Genomic DNA, 21,381 nt, shown 5'->3' with positions numbered 1-21,381 from the left:
TAGGATTGCTTTGGCTATTTGGGCTCGTTTTTGGTTTTCTATGAATTTGAGAATAGTTTTTTCTAATTTTGTAAAAAATAACATTGGTAATTTGATAGGAATAGCATTGAATCTTTAGATTGTTTTGGACAGTATGGACATCTTAACAATGTCGATTCTTCTAATCCACGAGCATGGAATGTTCTTCCATTTGTGTTTTCCATATTTCTTTCAGCAGTGTTTTGTAATGCTCCTTGTAGAGATCTTTTACCTCCTTGGTTTGATGTATTCCTATGTGTTTTATTTTTTGTGCATGTGGTTATTGTAAATAGGATTGAACTCTTGATTTGGCTGTCAGCTTGAGGGTTGAAGAGCTGTTCCAGCTCTTGAGGATAATACTTCGCTGCATAGAAATGCTACTGATTTTCATACATTGATTTTGTATCCTGTAACTTTACTGAATTCATTTATCAAATATAAGAGTTTTGGCCAGGCACGGTGGCTCACGCCTGTAATCACAGCACTTTGGGAGGCCGAGGTGGGCAGATCATGAGGTCAGGAGTTTGAGACTAGCCTGGCCAACATGGCGAAACCCCGTCTCTACTAAAAATACAAAAATTAGCTGGGCATGGTGGCGGGCACCTGTAATCCCAGCTCCTCAGGAGGATGAGGCAGGAGTTTCGCTTGAACCCAGGAGGCAGAGGTTGCAGTGAGCTGAGATCATGCCATTGCACTCCAGCCTGGGCAACAAGAGCAAGATTCCGTCTCAAAAAAAAAAAAAAAGAGTTTTATGGTGGAGTCTTTATGTTTTTCTAGGTAGAAGATCATATTATCAGCAAGCAGGGATAATTTTACTTCCTCTTTTCAAATTTGGATGCCTTGTATTTCTTTCTCTTGCCTGATTGCTCTGGGCTAGGATTTCTAGTACTATGTTGAATAGGAGTGGGCATCCTTGTCTTATTGCAGCTCTTAAAGGTAATACTTCCAATGTTTGCCCATTAGGTATGATGTTGGCTGTGGGTTTGTCATAGATGGCCCTTATTATTTGAGGTATATTCCTTTAATGCCTAGTTTGTTGAGGGTTTTTATCATGAATAGATGTTAGATTTTATTGAAAGCTTTTTCTGCATCTATTGAGATAATCATATGGTCTTTGTTTTAAATTCTATATATGTGGTGAATCACATTTATTGACTTGACTGTGTTGAACCAACTTTGCATCCCAGGAATAAAGCCCACTTGATTGTGGTGAATTAACTTTTTGATGTGCTCCTGGATTCACCTGGCTAGTTTGTTGAGGATTTTTATATCTGTGTTCATGAGGAATATTGTCCTGTAGTTTTCTTTGTTGCGGTGGTGGTGGTGATAGTGGTGTCTGTGCCAGATTTTGGTGTCAGGATGATACTGGTTTCATAGAATAAGTTAGGGAGGAATCTCTCTTCCTCAATTTTTTGGATTAGTTTCCGTAGGATTGGTACTAACTCTTCTTTGTATGTCTGACCACCTAATCTTCAGTCGTTTAATTTATAAATTTATTTTAGTGAATGGCTATATTTCCCAAACTGTGTTCCACAGAATACTAGTTTCATAAGATGTTAAATAATATTCTACTAAAAAAAATAAGTGTTTTTTGGTCAAATAAGTTTGGAGACTATGGCATACTACCATTCCCATCTTGGCAATTCATGATGAACATGAAGTATTAAGAAATCCTGTAGTAATGCAACCTGTTTGTTTAACCCAGCATTCCAGTACTCCCCAATTCTTTGTGGAAAGTCTTTAAATAGCTTGTCTCCATGCATAGTTTGGAACATACTCTTATAGAATATCGGATAAGAACCAAACTCATTTTTCTCCCAAGCAGTCAGTTTTCCTATCAACATTTGTTAAAGATCTCTTCCTTCCCTGCTTGTTTCTGGGACTTCCTATTTTTAGTATATGTGCTGCCGAAGCGAGCACTTCCTTAATCATATATTAAATTCTTAAATGTCCTGGGATCTAGTCTGGAGCTGACTCTTGACTCTTTGGCTTTATTTATTTCTTTATTTTTTTGAGACAGAGACTTCTGCCAGTATTTTTGAGGGAGGCTTATTTGAATGCAGAATAATCACCCATGCACATCTGACGGTCAAATGTAAGCACTCCAGCACTAAAATTGAGGCCAAGTGAGTTATCAGTCGTAGAGTCCTACTGAAGAAATTTTGAGTGGGAAGTCACACTTGCAGGGGTATTCAGAATTTGTCAGTGCTTGGCCACATAATTAGCAGCTTAAAAAAGCAAGAGCAGCATTCTCCCTACCCTTCATTTCCAACTGATAAAAGTGACAGTAGTTAGCATCCTGAGGTTAGTCATGGCATAATTTTGAGTCAGATCCTTCTGAAAACTTGTCCATACTTCCTTTCCTTCATAATAATCTGGCTTCATGAGGCCATTTAGTAAAATTAAACTTGAACTACTAGAAATTATAGACTTAATCACATTTCATCCTGAGTTGTAATTTTTTATTCATCCATCTCTGCTGGCCTGGAGCTGACAGTAAGCAGATAAGTTTCTGTTTGCAATTGTGAGGCCGGTGCATTTTTTTTGCTCAGAATATCACAGTGGTTAGCCCACACGGACTCCAAAATCCCATACTTTAGCTACTTAGAGGATGTTCAGCTCCCTTTCTATTCTGTGATCCTGTGATGCAGTATATGTGGAAGTGTGCCAGTTTTCCTAGGGAAGGAAAAAAAATAAGCAGCAAATACAAACATTTTTTAAATATATAAAAGCACATATGGATGGAAAAACTCCAAGATATTAATAGTGGCTATAGACACATGGCAGGATGTTGCTGGATGTTCTCTCTTCCAGATAGCTTTGCGCCCTGTGCTGGGCCCTGGAGAATGATCCATGAAGACTGTATCCTTGGGTTTGCTCCCCTGCCGTATGCTTTCTGGTTAGGTTCACCCAGTGGAGAGAGGGAGGAGGGTGGAGTTGGGGTATCTATTTCTCTGGCCCCATACTTACAAAATTGTCTTGGGCTGGCCGAATCCCTCAACTGACAGTCAAAGCTTGTCTTAGCATACTCAGGATGCTATAAGAAATTATCATAGACTGGGTAGTTTATAAGCAATGGAAATTTATTTCTAACAGTTCTGAGGGTAGAAGTCTGAGATCAGGGTGCCAGCACTGTCAGGTACTGGTGAGGACCCTCTTCCAGGTTGCAGACTGCCATCTTCTTATTGTATCCTTACATGGGGAAAGAGGGCTCCCTAGGGTGCCTTTTATCAGGGCACTGACACCATCATGCAGGCGATCAGAGCATAACACAGCTCCTCTCCAGGAGGGCTTCTCTTTCCTTTTGAGTTCTGGTAACTACTACTTCCCCTAGCCTGTTGAGGCCTGGGGTTGTTGAGAGCCCCACTGTTTCTAGGCCCAGGATACTTCCTTATTCCTGTTGATTTGTTTTCCACCTTTCTACAGATACTAGTGATCATTGTCCAAATAGCTCACAGTCAATAGTAGGATCTGGATGCTCAATTAAAGAAATGTTGGTTGCTGTTAGTTATCCCTTGGCTAAGCAGGTGTATACTCACATATTGTTTTTCTCTTAGATCCAAGAGTTGAAGATTGGCTCCTCATGTCCTCGCCTCTGCCGCAAACCATCCTTCTAGGATTCTATGTCTATTTTGTCACTTCTCTGGGACCAAAGCTCATGGAAAATCGCAAGCCCTTTGAACTCAAGAAAGTGATGATAACGTACAATTTTTTAATAGTACTCTTTTCTGTGTATATGTGTTATGAGGCAAGTGTCTTCAGTATTCCTAATGGGAGAATTTTGCCTGAGTTTTTCTGTCTATGTGTCATTATGTTTTCTGTTATAAGGGTAACCTTTGCAATTTAAGGAATTAAGAAACTGATCTCACTAGAGCAGGTGTTTGCCAAAATAGTGTTGGGTATAGACCACATAATAACCTCATTTGAGGATCTCGGTATAATATATCTCACAGATAATGAGAAAAATTAACATCTAGTCCATGGATTTGTACATAATTGCCTTAATGGATGATTGAATTAATCCATAAATTTTAGTTTTGAGGAAACTCATAACTTAAAGTAACATAGCTGGTAAGTGGAGGGCTGATATTTGAACCCGGGTCTGTCTGACATCAGAGTTTACTATGTCATCATCATGGTAGGAACCTTTGGTTTCTGGATACTCTGATGAACTATAGGATGGTAGACTGTTTTGGTTGGTTTAGCTGGGCTTTGTGGGGACAGAGAGCATAGACTCATATAAAGCAGTAGGTGAGGGAGCCTTTTCCTTCATTTTTTTCCCCATTAACTCATTAATTCATTGCTGTTCCTTAATTGTTAATAAGAGAGATGGGGCTCTTCTAGGACCCTAAAACAGATTCATGAATTCTGTCTCTTCCCCTGTGCTATTAACATGCCTCAGCCACCCCCGTGTGTGTTCTTTTCTGAGATTCCTTCCTTCTTTTCCAACTCTGGCTGGCTTCATCATCCTTTTTTATTAACTTCCTCTATAGCATACCTCATGCTTAGTCGTAAGTAGGGCTCATGAGGGCCCAATGTGGCCCCACTGACCTCTCCTGACACCATAGTTTCTCCACATACATTCTTCTGACTTGACTCTTGCTATAGATCCATCATATTGATCACTTTAAATCTACTCTGGCTGGCCAGGTGTGGTGGCCTACACCTGTAATCCCAGCACTTTGGTAGGCTGAAGTAAGAGGATTGCTTGAGCCCCGGAGTTTGAGACCAGCCTGGACAACATAGGGAGACCTCGTATCTACAAAAAATACAAAAAAAATTAGCCCGGCATGGCGGTGCATGCCCGTGGTCCCAGCTACTTGGGAGGCTGAGGTGAGAGGATTACTTGAGCCTGGGAGATCGAGGCTGCAATGAGCCGTGATCATGTCTAGTGATGGAGCAAGACCCTGTCTCAAAATAAATAAATAAATATATAGATAAATAAATAAAATACTCTGGCCTTATTTCTCACAGTCCTCCCTATAATCTAGACTCACTCTGCTGCTTTCCATTTCTTCTATTTTATTTTCAAAATTAACTCACAGGCCACTCTTAATGTCCCTTCAGGAGTATGAGCAACTGAGAGGAAGAGTGATAGAGGTGAGAGCAAAGAAAACACAAGGTCCTAGCATGGTCTTAGGGGACAGCATGTTGTAGTAAGGTGTTAAGAACATACCTGGAAGCCAGGAGATTAGGGACTAGTTAGTTCTGGTTCTGCCACTGACTGGCTGCCTGATTTTTAGCAAGTTATTTAACCTCTCTGGGCCTCAGTTCTGTCATTTTATATAGACAGGATTGAACCAAATAGTCACTCAGGTCCCTCCTTGCTCTCATATTCTTAGAGTCTATGTCTGATTTGTCATTGATTGTAATGTCCCCAAATATATTTCTTAGGCTTGGAAAGAATACAGTCATCACCAGGCAGCTTTGATTCCTACTTGATGAATTACAATGTAAAAGAAGGTTTTAAAATATCTGAATTTGAGAGTTTCTGACTCTCATTTACTGCTAATACTTGAGTTACTTATGTGTCAGTTTCAGGAACTACCTGCCAAATATAAATTATTACTTTTTGAATTCAGGGAATTCTTCCCCCACTTCCCCCGCTCCAAAAAGGGTCTCTCTCTGTTGCCCAAGCTGGAGTACAGTGGCACAGTCTTGGCTCACTGCAGCCTTGACCTCCCAGACTCTAGTGATCCTCCCACCTCAGCCTCCCAAGTGGCTGGGACTACAGGCATGCGCTACCATGTCTAGCTAATTTTTTGTATTTTTTGTAGAGATGGTGTTTTGCCATTTTGCCCAGACTGGTCTCAAACTCCTAGGCTCTAGTGATCCACCTGCCTGAGCCTCCCAAAGTGCTGGGATTAGAGGTGTGACCCATTGGGCCTGGCCTGATCTTTCTTATTACTAGCCTGGAATATAGACATATATGTAAAAAGTTCCACAGGCTGTTGGAATGTTCTTAAATGTTCTTCTTTATTTAAACAAAGGCTTTTAATAGCCACACAGCATGCCATCCATCTGTTGATGGCACATCTGAACACATGGTTTATTGTATGGAGTATGATTTCATTTGGTTAACAAAGCAAACACCTCCACCAGTGATATTAGGCCAAATTTGAGGAAGTTGAAAGGGAAGCACATCAGACTCAAGGAACTCAGATGCCTTCTTGCGTAGTGATTGTTTGAAAGTGCTAGTTACTTGGCACCAGTCAGACACTAGCAGAGACCACTTAAGACCCAACAGAAGGCCAAGTCACGTAACTTTCATTCAACACAGTGCTTGTTTGGGGTAGGGTAAGGTGGAGAATTATTCATCACAATTCCAGTAAATAGCTCCTGGCCATGGAGCGTTACATTAGTCAAAAATGAGTCTGAGCACAAGAGAATATGAGGACACTCACTCACAGTAGGATTTTCAAAACAGAATTAGCCATTTCTATGTCATGTCCCCTTTTTCATTTGGCAAAATCTATTGATTTGTTTTTGTTAAATATTTTTCTCATTCATGAAATACATGTCTTTTGCTTTCCTGAGTCTTAATTTTCAAGATTTTATAACTTACTAAGTTAACAGTGTGATTAAATTATCTTATAAGTCAAGCTAGGGGCTAGTCTCAGAAAAGAGCAATACATTTTATAATACCATAGTGTCTAATAATTGTTCTTCGTTTCTTTTCTTTACACCATCAGAATTTTATTCTGACAATGCCTCATAAGCTTTTGTTTTTAGAATTTAATTTATTGTAAGGTTGCAATTTTAGCTTTAATAGTAATTAAAACTAGAAATTTAAAATATGATTCGATGGCAGAAAAGGATATAACCATTATACTGAGAGAGAAGATCTCCCAGGGCGGATTTGGCGTGTATGAGAATAAGAAGTCAGAAAAGAGAAGAACTGATCGTATTGTCAGTACCCTAAATTAAGCCAATCATTTCATGTATGTGTTAAGTTAAAATTGGAGCCCTTGGCTTTTCCTTTTCAGATACTGTTTTAAAAGAAGACCTTCCCACCATCAGACTGAAAGAATGTCAGTATAATCTTTATAATCTTTGAATTACAGTTCAGATTTATCAACAATAGGCTCATTCTTCTCACCATCAGCCTTGGATCACTTTGTGGGTGTGTTGGAATTAAGGCGTGCCAGATTGCACTTTTATTGTTAACAAGAGCATTTTCTTCTTTTACTTGTCTTGTGAATCCACAGTAAAACTATTAATAATATCTGAGCCATGGACTACCACCTCACATCACACTCACCAGCCAATGATGGGAAAAACCTAGTTTTCGCAGCCATCTTATGAGTACATTGAGGCATTTTGGTTTGCATGGTTAGTTCTTGACTAAGTAGAAAGACTGGAAATTGCTAGAAATGACTGATTCAGATCCAAGTGTCCCCTTTAAGAGTATAGAAACACATTCACTCACACATATACAGATGAACCTAAGATAAGTCACCTACCAGTATTTGCTGTTTAAGCAAAACACTGCAAGTGTTTTATTCTTCACATGTTAGAATAATCATCCCAAGAGATGAGCATTTTAGTCAGAACACAGTTTATATAAATAATATATGGGTTTGTGGTTTTGAAAATTCTTGATATCAAGCTCTGATATCAAGCATGTTCATAGTTTGTATTTGTTCCAGCTACCTTTTCCTCTGCACTGACTCAGCTGAAAATGTAATGAAGAGACACTATCAAAACTACCTTTGTTGTGGCTGTTGGGAAAATGCTTTCCTTTCTTAATATGCATGTGCTCTCTTGCAGTTTGTGATGTCTGGCTGGGGTATAGGTTATTCATTTCGATGTGAAATTGTTGACTATTCACAGTCACCCACAGCTTTGAGGGTAAGTTTCTCTTTAGAAAAACTTGAAATTCAAAATCAATGTTAAAATTTTGTGAACTGTTTGTAACATTGAATGTAAACTTAGAATAAGCAAATGACTCAGTTATCAGATTGTGTGTGTTGTGGTGGAGAAAGTGAAAAATTACAAGAATAAAAGAAAGTCATGTGTATAATTTTGTATAAAATGAAAATTGGTGCTTTACTTTTTGAATTTCTTGGATTTAAAAATAAATAAACATCTGGGTCCTCAAAAAATTGAAAATAGAATTACCATAAGATCCAGCAATTCCACTTCTGGATATATACCTAAAAGAATTGAAAACAGATACTTGAAGAGATATTTGTATACTCATGTTTATAGCAGTATTATTCATAATAGCCAAAAGGTAGAAGCAACTCAATAGTCCATGGATAGATAAATGGATAAACAAGGCCAGGCTCAGTGGCTCACGCTTGTAATCCTAGCACTTTGGGAGGCTGAAGCGGGTGGATTGCCTGAGCTCAGAAGTTTGAGACCAGCCCGGGCAACGTGGTGAAACCCCGTCTCTACTACAATACGATAATTAGCCGGCCATGGCAGCGTGGGTCTGTAGTCCCAGCTACTCGGGAGGCTGAGGCAGGAAAATCGCTTGAACCCAGGAGGCAGAGGTTGCAGTGAGCCGAGATCGCACCACTGCACTCCAACCTAGGTGACAAAGTGAGACTCCGTCTCAAAAAAAAAAAACAAAAAAAAAGATAAATAAGATAAATGGATAAACAAAATGTGGCATATGCATAGAATGGAATATGATTCGGCCTTTAAAAGGAAGGGAATTCTAACTCATGCTGCAACACGGATGAACCCTGAGAACACTATGCAAAGTGAAATAATTAGGTCACAAAAGGACAAATACTGCATGATTTGGCTTATATGAGGAGCCTAGGGTAGTCAAATTCATAGACACAAAAAGTAGAATTGTAACTGGGGTGAGGGGAAAGGGGGAATGGGATGTAGTTTAGTGGGTGTAGTTTCAGTTTTGCAAGATGAAAGAAGTTCTATGGATGGATGGTGGTAATAGTTGAACAACAATGTGAAAGGTACTTAATGCCACTTAACTGTGCACTAAAAAATGGTTAACATGACAGTGTGACATGACAATGTGAAAGGTACTTAATGCCACTTAACTGTGCACTAAAAAATGGTTAACATAACCATTATGTTAAAAATGGTTAACATAAAATATATGCATATTTTACCAAAATTTAAAAATACAAGCTTTTCTTCCATATACAAAGTAAAACAAAATAAATTTAGATTTATTTGTGCTTCTGCAGATGGCACGTACCTGCTGGCTTTATTACTTCTCCAAATTTGTTGAGCTATTAGATACGGTGAGTATATGGCCACCACATTTGGTAAATGTTTGATCTTAAATGTTTGATCTTTCAATGAAACCAATAAACTGCTGTAGTTTCAGTTGTCTGATAACTTTGGTCATTTCTCCTTTTCAGGCAGACCTACTGTTATCTTTTTTACCTTTTATTATCAGTAACTTTAGAGAATAGATAGGATAACCTTATTTTTTCAGTATTTTACAAACTCTAAAAGGTTTCTGTTATGTAGCTATCAGTTGATTAAGATAAGCACAGTAACTGTGTCATATACTACAAAACTGCATCTATATATAGATGGATGACAGTTGTTTTATGAATCAAGTTCAGGAAGTAAAAAGCAGAAAACATCTTACTTTTTTTTTTTTTTTTAATCTATATTCCTTTAGGAGGATAAATGCTTAAAAATTCATAAACTTACGTGAGAATGTTGCATTACCCCTGGGGTATCAGTAATTCAGCTGCTTTTCTGAAGTCTTTGCTTACTGGGCCCTATCTCTTCCTACTTTAGATCCTAGTGAGGATCACCTCTGAACTTGTATGAACGGGTCCTGGGAGAAGCAAGTGTCATGAATTAGGTCTGTGATTTGGAGGAGAAAGCCATGAACCTTTGTTTCCAGAGGAGCTTAGGAAAGCTGAATATTTGTTGTATCTTTGCAGCAAGTGTATCTTAGTTATTTGGAGCTAGTTTTGGCTCTGAGACTGAAAAGTGTGTTTTCTTTGGAATGCATACCATGATATTTCTTGTAGGAAATCTCAATATGCTTCACCTTTTGAAATGACTAATCACATAACGTTAGAATTGGAAAGGACTTGTGTGAACATACAATCTAGTGGTTCTCGAACTTTATGCGTTTAGCATCACCTGGAAGACTTGTTAAAACACAGATGCCTCAACCCCCTACTCCCAGAGTTTCTGATTCACTAGGCCTTGGATGGGGGCTCAAAATTTGCATTTCTAACAAGTTCTCAGATGATGCTAATACAGGGACCACGTTTTGAGAACCTGTATTCTAGTGGTTCTCAGCCCGCATTGTGCAACAGAATTAATTGCATTAGGGAAAATGACGACGACAAAAAAAGGCCCTACCTCCAGAGATTTGGTGCCAAATGGTTTGGAACAGAGACCAAGCATAGCTATTTTTAAAAAGCTTCTTGGATATTGTAATATGCAGCCAGGATTGAGAAGCATTAGTCCAGAACCTTCACTCTGAGAAACTGAAGCCAAGAAGTTAAGTGACTTACCCAGAGGAATGCTCCTACTAAGTGGGACAAGGACCTAGATTGTTAGTGTATGGCTTTTTCTGTTGCGCCACTCAGCCTTCTTCCATGTGCATAAGCAAATGCATTTTGCACTTGGAAATGTGCAAAATTTCCATATTTTCAGTTGCTTTGCATATTCTCAGTTCCAGCTTCCATAAGGAAACTGTACTGCTTCTATGTCCTTCCGTAAACTACATTTCTCAAATACTCCTCTTAATACTTTTCTTTGTGCTATTCTATTTAGTCTTGTGTTTAAAAATCTTAACACTTGTATTCTGAATTTCACTTTCGAATATTTTTTAAACATTTCCCCCTCTCCCAAATTCTACCATCTTGTTTATAGGGTTTTTACAAACCACTGGATAATGTTCATTCTGAGTGTTACCTTCCTTCCCCTTCTCATTTTTTTCTATACAGTTTTGCTTTATTTTCCCTCATATTTCTCAAATTAACTTTTCAACTTTTTCTCCCTTCATTTTTCTTTAATAATAATTTGCTAACTTTTGATTTGTTGCAAGTCCTCTTCGTTTGCCTAATCCCTTATCCATATCGGTAAGATGTATTAGAGAGCAATGTAGAATATTTCAATCCTAAGTCTTCTGCTTTCCCATATACTTCAAAATCCACTGGATTTTTTTTTTTTTTTTTTTTTTACTAATACAGTTTCTTTCAATAATTTTTGGCCATATTCCTTACTTTATATCTTTGATTTTTAAATCTGCATACAATTTCTTTTCACCTTTTTGTTGGTTCTTCCATGTGTAGGCATCCTACCTAAGTTACTTCATAATAATGAGATTTTGAGCTGCCCTTCGGGGAATTAGCTGCTTCTGTAAGCATTCTATAAGGCAACGCTTTTAGAGGAAATCATGATATGAAATACTTTGTACTTTGCCAATATTTTAATAATACTCAATACACTATCACATGATTTTCTATGAACTTGATATTCTTTAAATTATTTCAGATCTTTTTTGTTCTGCGCAAGAAAAATAACCAAGTGACTTTCCTTCATGTATTCCATCATACCATCATGCCGTGGACCTGGTGGTTTGGAGTCAAATTTGCTGCAGGTAGATGAGGGGAAGTTGGGATCATGTGTTATAAACAATAACATTTCTATATGCTATAAACAAAATATTTTTCTGAAATGTGATTTATAAGAAACTCAAAAAATCAAAGAGTCCCTTTGTTTCTACTTCTTTCATTAACTATTACTTGAAAAATAAACGTATTCTTTAGTCATTTTGTTTGTATTTTATTATTTTCCCAGAGAGGTTTATTAAATACATTTAAAGAAATAAATAATATAAACAAACAAATAACTAAAATGGCAAAAGCTTTGACTTTATAGAATTATAGAGAACAATTTCCTGCATGTTCCCAGGAAGTTAGAATGCTTATCTCAAATTCTATGTCTTATTTGCCTTCAAATTTCTAATAGCTGACACACACTGTAACCCCTAACAGCTCTTTAAAGATGTGTCAAATTGTGGTTACCCCAACTTCCTAAAGCATCCTACCATAGTAAAGAATGTGTTGATACTATTTTTAAGGTCCAAAATAGTTTAATTTGAAAGTGTGGAAAACAGGTTGGTTGTTTCTTTTTCGTTTTAGGCTTCTGATCGTCTAGAATTGGAGAAACCAGAAGTAATTTTATCCTATTACACAGTTTTAAATAAGTGATATCCCCAAGGATATGTTTTTACCTTAGGAAAATTTGGTTGGGGGATTTATTTGCTCCAGTTTCTTAAATTTTAAAAGTCTTCAAATAGACCCATAGTTCATAACATTTCTGTGAATAGCTTGCCTCTTTTGGCCTTTCTAACTCTGCCAGACTAAAAGAAAGGGGGAACCACAATTGAGGAACTCTTGTTTGAGTTCTAGACTCTCTAAGCATGGAGGAAAAAGATCTGCGTGTCTCAGAGCATGAGAGGACATGGATAAGCCCATGTCAGGAAGGGGATGCCAAAACTCAGAGGAGCCACAGGGGCTGTGAATCATGAGTGAACAGTTGTCGCTACCATGGCTTATGGGCATCGGATTTTCCAGGATGTAAAGTACCTCCTTGCTCAAAAGTGGCTTAAAACTGGCTGCTTTTTCTTACGAGGTTTGTTAGTATAAACATTTCATTTACATTAAAACAAGATAGTCTCAGCGGTGTCCATTTGCCAAATCAACAGTGACTATATTAATCTCCATTATTTTACTTATCCTTACTTTCTGTGTTTTTGTTTCCTCTTATATGCATATTGCCCCTTCCCATTCTTTCTACAGTGATATACATTGACACTTACTGGTGTTTGTGAAAAACTGGAAAATACCTAAACATTCACTAATAGAGTGGTTATTACTTGTGTGTATATAACTGTGAAACAAAAATGATATTGAGATGTATTAAATGTCCTAAAATGAGGATTCTGTACATAAGGATTTAACAAAGCTCATCTTCTTTGTTAAGCGGCTTGACTCCAAAATTATCAGAAGTAGATGAACTTATTCTATTTTTAAAGTATGCTAGAAAAGGTGCTTTCACATTCTTATAGTTTATTTATTCTGATTTCTCTCATGAGGCCAGGATACACACTGAAAACTAAATGTGAATAGAAGAAAGATTGGAAGGCAATATCCCAAAATATAAACAGAGGTAATTGGGAGATATTGAAACAAAAAGTGGTTTTTTTCTCCCTCTGTATTTCCCTCCCTTTCTCTGTATTTTCTAATTGTTAAATACTGAATATCTGACTGTTAAAGAATGGGAGAAATAAATTTTATTTAATGAATACAATTGAGCATTTTTCTAACTTCTATGTTTGAGTTCATTGATAGTGTGGTTTCCATTTAAAAAGCAAGCAGTGCTTTCAATAATGATAATTTAAATATGATATACCTCAACTTTTTTTTTTTTTTGAGGCAGAGTTTCACTCTTGTTGCCCAAGTGGAGTGCAATGGTGTGATCTTGGATCACTGCAACCTCCTCTTCCCAGGTTCAAGTGATATACCACAGTTTTTAAGTGGTACTATGTTTATGGACATCAGTCACTTTATAACAGGTTTCTTGTCCACACCTTAATCCTTCTTCTTCTTTACAAAATGAAAATAGTACAAGATAGTTTTCTTCTCTCTCATATGTTCCATGCATTGGCACTTCTGTTCAGTCTTACATGTGGAATTCTAGTAAACACTTGTTTAGCAGATCTGATACCTATTTCAGTGACAAACACAGCAACAAAAGCTGTTCTCAGAAATATTTGGTACTGATGTCCATTCCTAGAATGAAACTGTCCATTCTAAACTGTTCTTTGCAAAAACTTGAGCACAGCTGATCTCTGTCTAGTATTTAATTTCCTGTTTTTCTGTTGTACTCTTCAATAGGGTAATAGCAATCCAGCTTTTCTTTTGAATAGGATGAAAATATTTCTGTGGTAGGTTTTTATATTAATTATAATATTAATTATATTATAATATTAATTATGTGAATTATAATATTAACTTATGCATATATCCCCTTCCAGAGATAGGGAGAATTGTGATAATTACCCAGGTGATTCCTTTGTTTTGTGCAAAGGAGTAAAATGTGATGGGTACTAATCGTAATTCATTCTGAGATGTTTGTTTACAGACCCATTGTCATAAAGCAGAAAACAAACAGGCTTAGAAAATATTTTGTTAGGAAAGCTTTCCAAAGAAGATACAAAAAAATTACTAATTAAAATATGGTTGTTTTGTAAATAAACTTACTAAAATAGCTTGTCAGAAAAAATCATAACTAGAGAAAGTAAACATGTTACTTTTATTTGATAGCTTATTTTGATCAGTAAACCTTACTAAATACTTTTGGCTACGCTAGTGCTTTGTTAAATCCCTGTGTCTAACATCCTCATTTTAGGACATTTAATGGTGACAGTATCCAAACAGAAAATAGGCACTCCTCTATTAAATAATAGGATAGGTGTCTTAGAAAAGCTCTGACATAGTTCCATATCAAAGGTGAAATAGATTTCCTATGTGTGTATTATTATGAAACACAAATGAATTTGAGAGATATTTGGCTTATCTTCCTTTTAAGCTCCTTGACTCCTAAACTATCAGTAGTAGACAACTATTCTATTTTTAAATTAACCTAGAAAAGGTGTTCTTACACCACAATAATGTGTTTATTCAAATTTCCTTTGGGAAAGAAGACCAATCCAAATGTAAATAATACAAGCTGGAAAGTTGTTAATAAGCTTAATTAATTCAGTTCCTTCTGACTTGAAATTTATGGTAATTGAGGGATTAGCTAAAATATGGCTTTCTCTCGTCAGAAGGAGAAAGTTTATGTAGAACAGTGTAGCATAAATGAGGCTTTGGGAGAATACTTAACTACTTAAAAGTAATTATTTAAAACAGGTTATTTTAACAGAGTACTTCAGCATTGCTAGTATCTAGAAATATCTAGAATTGCTGCAATTATGAATAATTATTTAAAAGCAATTTCTACTGTGTAATGGTTTTATTAGATTTTTCATTAGATTATATTAGAAGTGATGAATTTGTATTTTCCTTTAAACTTTCTGTAATGCATAGTGTTTATGAATTCAGTTCTTCTACCATAATCTAAATCGATGAGGTTTTGCTTTATTTCCAGAATTAAAGAATACTGGAATTAAGAAAATAGAATGTTTCTGAGAAAAATGTAAATTCCAGGTCAACATTACTAAGCTGAGTCAGGCTATACATAAAGAACACATATTCTTCCAGATTGTTCTCTTAGGCAAGGGACCCCAGGGAGAGTGTTCCCTCCGCCACACTTTCAGCTAAACACCATTACCCCTTCTGCTGTATTACTGGTCCAGCTAAAGACAACTGAAGTGATCTTTTCTTACATTCCCATGTGTTCTTTGCTTCTATTCTCAATTGAAGGGGATCGGTAGGAAATGTGGTGAAATGAGAAGAGGAAAACCAAGATAGGAAGGCATAATCAATTGGAAGCCGTAAATAAGGATGGTGTAACAGTTAGTAGATATTTACTTTGGGAAAACAATAATTCATTAAAGTAAATTCAGCAGTTTGCTAATGAAAGCCAGTGGTTTTACTGCCAAAATTATTTAATGAAGATTATTGAAAGTAGGAAAAGTAAATTTGATTCCACACATATACAAAAATATTCTTAGCAGCTTTATTCAGAATAGCCCAGTTTGGAAGCAACCCACATGTCTGTCGATAGGAGAATGGGTAAATGATGATGCATTTATATGGTATAATACTACACAGTAGTAAAAATACAAACTACCAATATATGTACCAGGTACAAAAGAGTACATCCTGTGTAATTCCATTTATGTGAAGTTTAATAGCAGACAAAAGTAATAGTTGGTGATAAGAAGTTAAAGCTACCTTGGGAGCTCATGGGAATCTTAAGTGGTGTTGGAAATGTTCTATATCTTGATCTTGGTAGTGACATGGGTGTATACATACATGAAAAATCATCAAGTTAAGATTAATGTACTTTGTATATTTTTATACGTTAACCCTCACTAAAATATGAATTAACATTATTTAGCAACTATTATTATTTAGCAACATATATTTATTTAGCATTTAGCATACTATTATTTAGCAACATATATTTAAAAGGTAACTCAACTAAGTGTAAGTAAACTCAAATCGTAAGACCACCTTAAGCTAAGATATAACAAAATGAAGATATGCTAATTTACTTTCTCAGGTTCATATCTTATATTTTACTAAATATACTATCCAGCCCCCTCTAAGTTGTTAGTTATTTAGCAGGATTGATATTTTATATATTTTTTTCCAAAATTCAAGAAATAATTATACAAAAATCTCAGTTCGTATGAAAATGTGGTTCATTTTAAGGAACAATGGCCCCACGTTACAATAATTTTATTTTCCAGGTGGTTTGGGAACATTCCATGCCCTTCTAAATACAGCTGTACATGTAGTCATGTATTCCTACTACGGACTGTCTGCACTGGGACCAGCCTACCAGAAGTATTTGTGGTGGAAAAAATATTTGACATCATTACAGCTTGTGAGTAATTAACTCTCTTTAAAACCATATATGAAGCAACTACAGTCACTTGTTTTCACTGTGAACTAGGATACTAGTTATATAAAGAAGAAAGTTAACAAAACAATAGGGGTAGAGTGTCTGTCCCCTACATGATATGCCATCATTGTTCTTAATAACATTAGATGAACTTTGGTAACCAAAAGGCTGAGACAATTAAACAAGTGTGCATTTTTATGCCATCTTTATACTATTTTATGCATTTATACAAGAATAAATAAATTTGTGATTAAAATAACTCCAAAGTTATATGACCCTCAATAGGCATAATACCTATTAGAAATTAGAAATTCCATTAGCTCTAGATGGCCTTGAGGGAATGCAACTTTGAGGGAACGATGAGCCTTCCTGTGTGCTTACCTATCTAGTCCTAACATTTATAAGTCCGTCTTTCCTCCAGTCAATAAAAAGCATTGTGAGAATTAAACATGTAGAGGGTTAGACCAACATATATGTATTACCTAAATTTGAATACTGCCCTTATATAAACAATGTTTGAAAGAGCAGAGGCACTCAGTTTAGACCTAATAATACATTCTAAGTATTAATTCTCAACATATATGTTATTTAACTTTTTTGGAGACTCATTATGGGTTTGAGATGATGATTTGCTTTACATTTTATTAGTGTCCATTAAAAGGAGAATTCTGCCATCCTTGTATTTCCACATTTGCAATCTATGATAAATTGATGTCATATTCTGCCAGTAACATCAATGAGAAAGTATGAATTTGATTTAGATAGCGTGTTGAAGATTAATTCTTTATTAAAATTCTGTAACTTCCTAAATGAAATTTGGCACATTCATATAATGTATTCTCCCAGGTGAGAGACTGACATTTTAATGTATAAGGATCCTAAATCAAGATCAGAGTATTTCCTTGCAGAGTTATTTGTTGTATCTGAAACAGGCAGCAAACTAAATGACCAACCATAAGGAAATGGTAAAACAGATTATTTTAATTCATACTTTGAGATACTATGAAGTCATGAAAATTACTCACCATTGCTTCTTTAAAAAATATTATTTTCTCAAAGTAGTATATGCTCATTGCAAATATGTGAGAACACCTAATTAAGAAAAGAGAAAAAAATACATGTAATTCTGCCACCCAGGGATAATCACTGATGATATTTTTATTTTGTTTTCATCCAGTTTTTCTCTCAGGCATATGTGTACACCTTTTACATTATTTGTATAGATTGCATATATAATTTTGTATTCTGTATTTAGGCTTTTTTTTTTCTCTTAGCATACTCTTAAATGTTGTACAAACTTTTTAATAATGTGGAAAAATATGGATGTAGAAAAAGGATGAACATTTGTTTATCATATTCTCAAAGATGTCAATTATACACAAACATACACATGCATAGAATGTTGAGGACATCGCTTAGCCTTCCTAAAGTTTTTTTTTTCTCTTTTGCAAAATGAGAGGAATAAGTGGCTATGCTATGGGAATGTCATAAATATACATTAAGATAATGCAAGGAAAGTTGATGATAAGGATAAAATAATAAAATAAACTATATGAAAATCTTAACCATGATTAATAAGACCAGTTGTGGGTAATTGTTACCTATTTCTTTATAGAGTTTTACTTTTCTAAAATTTCTGCAGAACACATGTTGCTTTTTAATCAGGGAAAACATGATAACCAGAAAATCTGAATATTAGCTTAGAAAAGGTCCCTCTTGGGACTGTGTAAGATGTTCTGCCCCACAGAGCCCTTGAGCACTACTAGAAGGGCCACCAGTTCTCTCTCACACCTTATAGATTCTCTGCCTCAGTTGGCAGTTCAGACCCTTTTTTTTTTTGAGATGGAATCTCGCTCTGTCACCCAGGCTAGAGTGCAGTGGCACAATTTCGGCTCACTGCAACCTCGGCCTCCCAGGTTCAAGCAATTCTTCTGCCTCAGCCTCCTGAGTAGCTGGGACTACAGGCACTTGGCTAATTTTTGTATTTTTAGTAGAGACGGGGTTTCACTATCTTGGCCAGGCTGGTCTCGAACTCCTGACCTCGTGATCCACCCGCCTCAGCCTCCCAAAGTGCTGCGATTACAGGTGTAATCCACTGCACCTGGCCCAGACACATTTTTATCTATGACCGTGAAGGACAAGTGGCAGGTGTAAGGACTCAGAGATGCTTTGGCTACTACAAAATTCAAGGGGCTCTAAGTAAAATGTAAGTATTTTCCAAAAATTAAAATATCTGGTCCAATAACAGGACAGAATATTTGAAATTGAACTCATCCTGAGAAAATAGGCCACAATGTGTAGTACATGGTCATTTCATCATAGTCAAGGACTCAAGTCAGAGACTTATAGGGAAAACCTGCTCTGTTGATTCTCTGAGTAGTAAAAAGGTTGCTGCACTGCACAGCTCCAGGGAACATTTAAATATAGACCCTGCGGTTGTGCCATTTTGTGGTTCTGAATGGTGGATCCATACTTCCAACTGGCTTTTGACATTATACTACCCATTATCACTCCCAAGGAGGCTAGATTTAAAGATGGACTTCTCTGCCCAACAGTGCACTCCCTGCACTTTGGGAGTGCATAAACATAGGTAGGTAAAGAATTGTAACTCTCGATATCTGAATAATTTTTTTTCGTGTTTTCATTTCTTAGGTCCAGTTTGTTATTGTCACCATCCACATAAGCCAGTTCTTTTTCATGGAGGATTGCAAGTATCAGTTTCCAGTCTTTGCGTGCATCATAATGAGTTACAGTTGCATGTTTCTGCTGCTCTTTCTCCATTTTTGGTACCGTGCTTACACCAAAGGTCAGAGGTTGCCCAAAACTGTGAAAAATGGAACTTGCAAATACAAAGATAACTGAAGCCCAACATAAGTCTATGATCGAAACTGATACATTGTCTTCCTTGACAATCAAGAGATATTTGCCTATGCAGTGCATTTTGTATATTTTTCAAAACTAAGAGCTTGTATTTTTATGATAAGTTATTGGGATGTCTGATATTTGAAAGCCCGAAGCTTCCAGATAACAGTCTTCTGATAATTAGAGCCTACAGCATCCAGAAGTTGTTTTTTTTTTTTTTAGCTGCTTTTAAAGCTAATCCAAAGGTTTTGTTTAACACATTTTGTTACAGTGCAAAAAGATATGAAGCAATACAGTACTCTTCAAGGAAGTCCAGTAAAGATGAAAAATATCATTAGATATTTTGAGCACAGACAGAGATCCATGTGTTACAATAGATTCCTTCTGCCGGGCCTGGAAAGTCTGGAAACCAACCATAGGCCCTAGCTTTGTCATTTATTGGCTGTATTCAGAAGATGCTATGTTTGCTCTAGAGTTAACTCCCATTTTAGCAATCTAGCACAGGTGAAAATTGAGTGAGTTTTTGATAACTTGTCATTCAAAATCATTACTGATAATTTTCAATGGATCTTTTGAGTAGCCATCACCAGTTTTGCTGATAAGACTTCCTCACAACCCATTTGTTGTACAAACTGTTTCAGAGTAACCATACTTTGGGTTAGTACACTAATGCACTTGACACCAAGTTTCATTCAGCTGATTATTTTGAAAACAAGGTGATTTGTTTTAATGGGTTAATGAACACTTTGCTATTACTGTTTTACAATTAACTTTGTAGATCTCTGGAAAGAGGTGAATTTGTCAATGAAAAAAGTACTGTGTGGTTCAGTGGGAAAAACCTGTTGTCTGTTATAGTATCACATCACTGTCTTACATTGTCATGGTTTAAATTATTATCTTGGTTAAATATATAGGTTAGATACTTAAATGTTCATATCATGAGCACACTACAGGTACTACCCTTAAATTATAAATAATATTACCCATTGTACACAGTTTCCAGATATGGTTTAGAGTGGCTGTGAAGCAACTAGAGGCAAATTGTGGCACAGAGAATATCCAGGGGAAAATTGATTATGTAAGCAAGGGCTGTTCTACTTTGAGAGAGAGACAGACAGACTATATAATAGTTATAGATTATATAATTAATGTTATAGATACACTGACCAATAAAGTATTTTCTGGAATTATGAATTAATTAACAACCTGGATTTCTGTTTCCAGACCTATAAACCATGTAATGAAAGACTGAAATTCATTTGGCATAGGCTTTGTTTCTTTAAAATTGCTACTTTCTAAAATTCTGTTATTTTTACATTTTCCTGTTAGAGAATCAAAACTACTAGTCAGTAGAGTTTTGTCCAAGAAATAACAATATTTGGACATTTGTGAATTTTTCCCTATTTTTTTCTTCTTTTATTTATAGTCAATTTTGAAGGACTGTTTATGTTTGTAGGACTTTAAACAACTAGTACTTAAAGCCCCAGTGAATGTTGAACACACAGAGATACTTATTGTACAACAATGCCTAAGTTTTACTCAATACCATGGCCTTTTATGTTTACACTTAGCAGATTCATAAGGTTATTTGCCTTTAAGTGATCTCTTGTGATTTTACTTGATTACTGTATGAGAAGGTAAAGGTTGATAAATGGGAGTAATTATATATATAACATTTTTTTTTTTTTTTTCTGAAGCAGAGTTTTACTCTTGTTGACCAGGCTAGAGTGCAATGGCGCGATCTTGGCTCACTGCGACCTCGCCTCTCTGGTTCAAGTGATTCTCCTGCCTCAGCCTCCCAAGTAGCTGGGATTACAGGCGCCTGCCACCACGCCCAGCTGATTTTTGTATTTTTAGTAGATACAGGGTTGGCCAGGCTGGTCTCGAACTCCTGACCTCAGGTGATCCTCCCACCTCGCGCTCCCAAAGTGCTGGGATTACAGGGGTGAGCCACTGCGCCCG

At 36.3% G+C, this 21,381-nt stretch overlaps 1 protein-coding gene across 3 annotated transcripts in view; it reads left to right on the top strand.

The window, feature by feature from the left end:
- Window positions 1-21,381, top strand: part of ELOVL7 (ELOVL fatty acid elongase 7) — a 99,830-nt gene that overhangs the window by 77,422 nt on the left and 1,027 nt on the right. The window contains exons 5-10 of one of the 3 annotated variants that reach the window (XR_001007358.1): window positions 3,576-3,766; window positions 7,789-7,869; window positions 9,183-9,239; window positions 11,470-11,575; window positions 16,403-16,539; window positions 19,210-21,320. Coding sequence is in view for 2 of the 3 variants with exons in the window: in XM_011992117.1 (XP_011847507.1) it covers window positions 3,576-3,766; window positions 7,789-7,869; window positions 9,183-9,239; window positions 11,470-11,575; window positions 16,403-16,539; window positions 19,210-19,419 (782 nt within the window). In the remaining variant the exon portion in view is untranslated. Of the gene's footprint in view, window positions 1-3,575; window positions 3,767-7,788; window positions 7,870-9,182; window positions 9,240-11,469; window positions 11,576-16,402; window positions 16,540-19,209; window positions 21,321-21,381 lie in introns of those variants that run through there. The other 2 variants (XM_011992117.1, XM_011992118.1) reach the window with 2 other exon arrangements.

This window comes from Mandrillus leucophaeus, unplaced genomic scaffold (assembly GCF_000951045.1).
Source record: "Mandrillus leucophaeus isolate KB7577 unplaced genomic scaffold, Mleu.le_1.0 Scaffold403, whole genome shotgun sequence".
In the NCBI taxonomy this organism is placed as follows: Eukaryota; Metazoa; Chordata; class Mammalia; order Primates; family Cercopithecidae; genus Mandrillus; species Mandrillus leucophaeus.
The sequence above is the reverse complement of the archived record's forward strand: the minus strand, read 5'-3'. Positions and strand labels throughout refer to the sequence as shown.